This window comes from Vicugna pacos, chromosome 14 (genome assembly GCF_048564905.1).
Source record: "Vicugna pacos chromosome 14, VicPac4, whole genome shotgun sequence".
NCBI classification, from domain to species: domain Eukaryota; kingdom Metazoa; phylum Chordata; class Mammalia; order Artiodactyla; family Camelidae; genus Vicugna; species Vicugna pacos.
Genome location: NC_133000.1, coordinates 7474218 through 7481805, shown reverse-complemented (window position 1 = coordinate 7481805; position 7588 = coordinate 7474218). Strand labels below are relative to the sequence as shown.

Below are 7588 nucleotides of genomic sequence, written 5' to 3'. Positions count from 1 at the left end.
CTTTGAAAAACCTTTGTCTCCTAAAAAGACTTTAAAGCATGCACCGAGAGCAACTTATGTCTCTGTTTGAGGTGCCAGGCACTCACAGTCTTTTTTTTCCTTTAGGGGCGAAACTCGGGCTACGTCACCACCTTTTTCAGCCGAAGTTTCTATTTCCAAACTACTTCAGAACTAAGAACTAGTTCCGGTTCGAACTAAAAACTATTTCCGGCCTTCGTTTGTTGCCGTTAGCCCGTTTGTCAAGCAGTGGGTTCTGGGAGGCGCTGCGGTTTCTAGGCCTGGTGTGAACGCCGGACTGCAATTCCCACAATGCCTGGCGCGAACCCGTAATTTCTGCCGGGGTAACTACGAGGTGGCCGCCATCTTGCGTACGGAGGTGCGGCTTGTTGCTCAGATTCTGAGGGCTGGGTTTTGAGTCTCTCCCGCGTGTCTGCTTTCGCTCGTGTCTCCGCGCTTCTTTCACCTTCTCAGATGTTCGTGTCTTTCTAGAAGAAGGTTCTCTTGGGAGGTAAAAGTCAATGCGGAACTGTGGTGTAAGGTGAGTAAACACGACATTTTAAGTGAGGTGGGGTTGTGGTGACGTTTTTCGGTTTCCTCCTTCCATTAGCGACTTGGGTTCTCGCTGGCGCTTGGCTGAACTCTTTAGGTTAGTGGTACATGTAGAAGGCGGGAGTGAACCTTTCAGGCTCGGAACTCACTTAAATTCCTAGACGGAACTTAAACATGTCCTCGTTGGGACGAAGAAACTGGGTGACGCACTTTTGGCCGGGCTGCCCTCTTTGGAGGTCAGGCGGCCTTAGGGTTTGGGTTATGTATAGGCCTCTCTGTTAACGCAACTTTCTTGTTCTTCCTTGGGACTTTTCTGCTCTTCCTAATGAGGAAATGAGAAGCTGAGAGGCGGCTTGGGAGGGGGGCTGCTTCCGGGATGACGGCGTTTTTTACAGGTGTATCTTGTTCCTGTCTGTCTAGGGCCTACCTGTATCATTCTAGTACGTCTCTTTGCCCTTTCTCTTTTCTCTTGTGTTAGAGAGAGGAAGACCAGAGAGCGGGCGGAATGAAGAAGTATTGAATAAAACAATATTTGGATTTTGAATTGTACTCTGGAGGGTCCTCAAGAAAATTCAGGGGAAGTAGAATTTATTTTCTCGAAAGACCAACCATTTGAGAAAGATGAGGGCTTTGATTTTGGGAGTTGCCAGGTTTTTTCCCTAAACATGACGTATTTGCGTCGTTCTCAGTACAACTGAAGTTATTACATCTTTTTCTTTAAAATTAAAGCAGTACACCTATTTGAAAACCCCTTTACCCTGCTCATAGGAACAGGGCCCATAAAGACTGACATTTTAGTCTGACGTTTGATTGCCAAGGAGATAAGGTTGTTCGAGGTTTGGCAGCTGGATCTGTTTACTCCTAAGGACTTAATGGTTTTAAACAGGAAGACGTTTATGGTGCAGTTTATCACAACCAGTTTGGGTATGTGTCACTTTGGTTGGCACATTTACTCTCCTTTTTAGTACACCATTGTATGTCTGTATTATCAAAATATATATTATTGATTCAGCTTTCCAAGCTTGCTTAAATTCTTGTTTAAGTTTTCTGAATTCAGAAATGCATCACTTAGATTAAATGTGAGATGTAACTTTTTTTTTTAAAAAAAGAATGTTTATTTATCTCGGTGCAACCCCTCCCGTAAGTCATGTCTTAACAATACTTACATGGTAGTTACAAAGTTACAATTTTATAATTTTTGTATTTTGGGAAAATGTTATGAAATGCTTATATAACAAATATTTTGCTGTTGTTTCTAAAGAAACTTTTGTTTAGATTTTTAAAATATTAGCTATTTATTTTATGAATTTGCTCCTTAGATGCCTCATAGTGAAATTGAAGCTAAATCCATGGGACATGGGGAAGAACTAACAAGTGAACCATGCTGTAAGAAACTGAAGTCTGCTGAAGAGGCACATGTTTTCCCCTATCATGGTAGTGCTAATTTTCACAGAATCCGGGAAAAAACTGGAAATGATTGGGTGCCTGTGACCATCATTGATGTCAGAGGACATAGTTATCCTCAGGAAGACAAAACCAAAACTACAGATTTGCTGAAACCTGTGCATGATGAGATGCCTGGTAATAGACCGGATGTTCCGGATATTATTGATTCTGTTGATTCACAAGTTTTACAGGCCAGACACCCTCCATTGGTATCCACGGATAACGAGATATATAGCACAAGTAAAGCATTTATAGGACCCATTTACAAACCCCCTGAGAAAAAAAAATGTAACGCAAGGAGGACACAAGCAGACACTATCAATGGTATAGATGGCAAAGCAGGACAAGAAAAGAAACAGAAAAAATCAGAAATTGACAGTGAATTATTCCAGTTTTACAAAGAAATTGAAGAGCTTGAAAATAAAAAAGATGATTCAGAAGTCAGTGGTAAGGAACCTGAACCCTCTGAGGGACAGCTTATTTCATATTATCAGAGCAGTAATAATGATGTGCTAAAATCTGAAGAAGAAAAGGAAAAAGAGTTTAGTAATGTCCTTCAGTCACATTGTGGTTATCAACAGTACCTGGGGAATGAACCAGACGAATATCCTTGTGATGGACACGTAATACCAACATTTTGTGACAATTCGTTTACTTCCTTCAGGCCTGAATGGCAATCAATGCATTCTTTTATAGTACCCCAAGACCCTCTTCTTCCTAGTTTTAATATTCAAAGATTCAGTGTTCCACCAAATCCACCATCAAGTATTTTCCATGCCCAAGATGGTTTTCAGCTACAAAATGGATATTATGTAAATAATTGTCATGTTAACTGGAATTGTTTGACTTTTGATCAGAACAATGAATATACTGACTGTAGTGACATTACCAGTAGTGATCATCCTTCTAGAAATGGCTACAGTGTGCAAGGTGGATATGCGAGTAATGGTTTCTGTGAAACCAGTGAAGGATGCTGGAAAGATCCTTCTATGGACAAGCATAATGGAACAGACAAGTTTATGAATCCGCAGTTTCAAGAGGAAAAGTTAAATAAATTGCAGAAGTTACTTATTCTCTTAAGAGGCCTACCTGGTTCTGGGAAAACAACATTGTCTCGGTAAGTAAAGGGTATTAAGTAAATACTTGGTAATTCATTACTTAGTCATAAATGATAGTTGTAATCAATGGGAAATGCTTTTATGTTTCTAGTGGAAAATCTTTAATTTGTTATACTTGAGAGTGACATCTGACAGTAAATTATTTAAAAAGATATTTTCCCATAGAGGAAAGGAGACTTGGCATATACATATTTATGTTAAGATTCTGCTAAGGACTTTAAAAATAGATTCACCATGTGTAATTATGACAGTGAGAAAAGCCAATGCTATTTGAGAACTGTGCTGGCCTTCCCTTTTAAGTCAGTTAATCAAGAGTTGGATTCAGGAGTAGGAGACTTGGGCTTTGACGCAGATTATTTCACTTTGTGATCTTGGACAGGTTTTGTTCTGTGTTAATAAAATGAGTAATACTTCTCTGGAATTACTGTAAGAAGCAAATGAGATAACTGAAGGAAAGGAATTTTGAGCGTGGTTTTAGACCTGTGCCGTCCGTGTTCATGCTGTTGATTGGCAGGAGAAATCTTTTTTTTGGTTTCTTTATAAGGAGTTTGAAGTGAACAGTATCTGAATTAATAGAGTTAGAACTGGTGATGTTTTATCATGTGGTGAAATGTTTCAAATTACTCTTTTTGTTAACAGTTGAAAAAAATACTGATGCACTAAAATACATTTGTGTAGTTTTGAAAAGTCATACAAAGAAAAATAATACAAATATTTTGTAGTTTATGTAGGATATTCAAGATTTAGGCTAGATAAGGAGAAAAAGAAAACTTGTTTGATGTCTTTGGGTGAGGATAAAAAAGTCCAAGGAACCATTTTGTACATGTTTTTACTTGCAAGACAATCTAAACAACCTAATCAAAATTTCTTCAGAAGCAAGAAATTAGAGAAAGATTAAATTATGATGACGACATTTCAAGCTACATCTTTGTAAATGAATTTAAATTTAGGTCTATGCATTTTGGTTCCCTTTTAGTGAAAATTTTTGTAGAGAAGATGAAATTTCAACTCTTTAGAATAGATAGAAATTAAAAATGAAGTTGTTTTACAAACATGGGCATTCTGCTAGGTTTAGAATATAATATCAGAGAAAAAAATAGTTGAAATTTGGAAATTGGTTGAAGAGAATCTCCTAGCTAAGGCCTCTTGACTAAAAGCAGGTATAGAAAAAAGGTAAGAAAGGTAAGTTAGGTTTAGAACAACATATTGTAATATGTTTGAAACTGAAAGTGAATAAAGTAAATGGTAATTCAGTAGAATTTTGAGAAGACATAATTGTAGAGGGAGATGACAAAGTAATTACATATATGTACTTTTTTAATTTGAAGAATTAGGTCTAATAGAATGGAAGTTATAGTTGCAACTACCATTTGTGTTATGATTTACAATTTGTAGAGTACTTTATTATGTAATAATCTTGTTAGGTGAGTTAGTCTTTTCATTTTTTAGAAGGAGCAGAGGCTAATACAAATGTTAAAGGACTTGAGAGAAGTTACAAAAACTGGTAAGAGATCAAACTAGAGATAGAAATAATAATGTGTTCCTTACCTAATCCTTCACTTTAGTATCTGTCACATGTGTAGCCCTATACCTGACTCCTGACTTTGAGAAGCTTTGTTAAAGAAGGAGTATCTCATTAGCTCAACACTTCTTTGAAGTAGGAATGATTGTTTGGGATTGGATATAAAGCCACATATACTCAAGTGAGGAATGACTTCATATAGGATTTAGCTTTCAAAATGAGCTTTGAAGAAAGGAATAAAGATTTGGAGGATCAGAGTTGAGCTGATTTGGGGCACTAAATTAAAAGGTAGGATTATTTACTATTGATAGGTAGTGATGGTTTATAGGGGATTAGATAAATTTCAGATTCCTTTGGGATAGTATTCAGGTCCCCTTCTTCCTTAATTTAGTCCTTACTTACCTCACTATTTTCATATCCTTCCACACTAGTATCTACCCTTTACTGCAGGAGACATACTACTTGTTGGTTCATTGTTCTCAGGATTCTCCTTATTCAAAGGTACTCTTAAATGCCTCTACTTTTGAGGTTTGAGTTTCTCATCTCAGCCCTCAGTAATTCTCGTTTTGAACTCATGTAGTATTTGCCTTTACCACTCTCTTCGTGTAGCATAAGCTACACAAGACAGCATTATCTTTTTATTTATTGATAACTGACCTAAGCCAGTTTGGTTTTGAGTGGGTGAGGCTCAGTTGTTTACCCACAACTTCACTAACAGGTTTTAATGAAATCAGTCTTAGATTAAATTCTAACACAAGTACAGACTTTAAATATTTATGAGTAACCTAGTGTAAAACAGTTCATACAATCTTTGTAGGTGTGATAAAGTACCAGCTCTTTGTCCTCTTGGCAAACTGATGGCACTTGATGAAAGGTCCAGTCGAGGCAGAATCCAACGATATTCTAGAGGTAGAATTTTGTTACCATTGTAGTTGGCACTTAGCCAAACAGAATCCTCTGACTCAGGTTGGACACTAGGGGTCAAGTCTTGGGTGTTATTCCTAGGGGTGTGGGCTATATAGATTTTGCTAAATTCTTATACCCTCTTGCAGGAGGAGGAGTGAATCTAAAATATTTTAGCTAATTCACATTTCTTATATGCTATTGATTTCACCAGTGAGAGATTGTATTTTCAGAAACAAGGCACTAATTTCATTATATTAGCAAAATGTCTGGAGTTGATCAGGGTAAAAGATAGTTGAAACACTTGTCAAAGAAATACTACACTGCTGGCTTTGAAGATTGAGGAAGGAACCATAAGCCAAGATACGTAGATGGCCTTTAGAAGCTGGACAAGGCAAGGAAATAGATTCTCCTTCAGAGCCTCCAGAAGAAATGCCAACCTGCCCACCACCTGATTTTAACCCAGTGAAACTGATTTCAGACCTTTGACCTTCAGAACTGGAAGATAATAAATTTGGTTTGCTTTAAGCCACCAAATTTATGAAATTTGTTACAACAACCATAGAAAGCTACAGTTTAAAGAGAGATGGGAGGAGACTTTTTTTTTCCTCCCTGCTTTTGGAACAGCTCTCAGTTTAAACTTCAGCAGAAAGATTGACCTTTTCTTATGTACGGCTTTATTCTTAATTCAGGGAGTGTTTGGAGAGTGAAGTGTCCCAGTGAAGTGGACTTGGGCTAGGAGTATACAGGGCCACTCAGTACATAGGAGGTAAAAGGTTTGTGAAGTGTCAGTTTTACTCAGTATTTTTTGAGCAAATCACTTCTGTTTATAAATGCATGTGGATGTATTAAAGAAAATGTATGGCTTGTAGAAATTTTAAAAATAAACCATGAAAACTAACTCATAATAGGCCATTTTGGGGAATAGGTTTCTCGAAATGAGATTTAAGGAACACAATTCACTTGTTCCTTACTTAAGTGAAAGATTTTAAGCACACAGTGCGTGAGGTATCTGTAGCTCTATTACCCTTTTACCCTAAAGCTGAGTTGTTTAAGGAACAGACATTTATTGTTTCATAGTTTTGAAGGACAGGAACATGGGTACCTCTGGTTCAAGGTCTCTAACAGTGCTATGAGCAGGATTTTCCTTAGGGCTGTGTTCTGGTCTGAAGGCTTGTCTTGGGAAGGATCTGCTTGGAATGTCTCTCACGGGGTTGCGGACAAGACTCAATTCTTTGTCAGCTGTTGGATTGTGGGCCTCAGTTCCTCTCTGTGGGCTTGGAGACCTCCCTCGGTTCTTTGCTACTTGGGTCTCTTTCCATTCGCAATGTGAAGAGAGAAAGCAAGTCACTTTTCCCCCCTAGAATCTGATCTTGGAAATGGCATTCCATAGTCTATTAGAAGCTAGTCATTGACTCTAATCCACATTCAAGGAGAGGGGATTATACAAGAGTGTGAATACCAGGAGGCAGAGATCGCTGTAAACCTTTTTAAGCCACTACTGTTTCTGTAGCTGGTGGCTTGATTTCTGAAATTATTTTCTTTTCTGGATTTGTCTAATACAACATTGGTAAGGTTGTGAGAATTAAATGCTATCATAGATATATTTTTATTATATATGTATATATACACATATATATATAAATAAAATACTTGGCACATAAGAGATTCTCAAAAAGGTAGCTATTTTGAAGAAATACAATCAAGTGGCCAGTGGGACCACATCTGAATTTTTTTTATTAGATTCTTGATTTTTCAGAGCTCTGAATTTTGTCATCCTGAGAATTCATTTTAGTATCTGACTTGTGAAAATTCTGATAGAATCTGACTAAGAATTTTGAAAATACTGATATTCTTAAATAATTTATTTTTGGTTCAAGTGGTTGGTATGACATCAGATATATCTAGATTGATACAGGTTTTTTAAAATACAAGTCACCAAAATAAAGCTTCATAGTTTAAGATAATTCAGGGAATTTTGAAAAGTTGCATGAGCAGTCTGGGAGGAAAAAGCCTCTCCAAGCTAGAATTATTTACTGTTAACTATGAT

General features: G+C 37.2%; 1 protein-coding gene across 5 annotated transcripts in view; it reads left to right on the top strand.

The window, feature by feature from the left end:
* Positions 1 to 354: 354 nt before the first annotated feature.
* N4BP2L2 (NEDD4 binding protein 2 like 2) overlaps positions 355 to 7588 on the top strand; it is a 67076-nt gene continuing 59842 nt past the window's right edge. For 2 of the 5 annotated variants that reach the window (XM_072976090.1, XM_006208969.4), the window contains exons 1-2: positions 355 to 538; positions 1869 to 3112. In XM_072976090.1, coding sequence (XP_072832191.1) covers positions 1869 to 3112 — 1244 coding nt within the window. In that variant the 5' untranslated portion in view covers positions 355 to 538. Of the gene's footprint in view, positions 539 to 1868; positions 3113 to 7588 lie in introns of those variants that run through there. The other 3 variants (XM_072976091.1, XM_072976094.1, XM_072976093.1) reach the window with 2 other exon arrangements.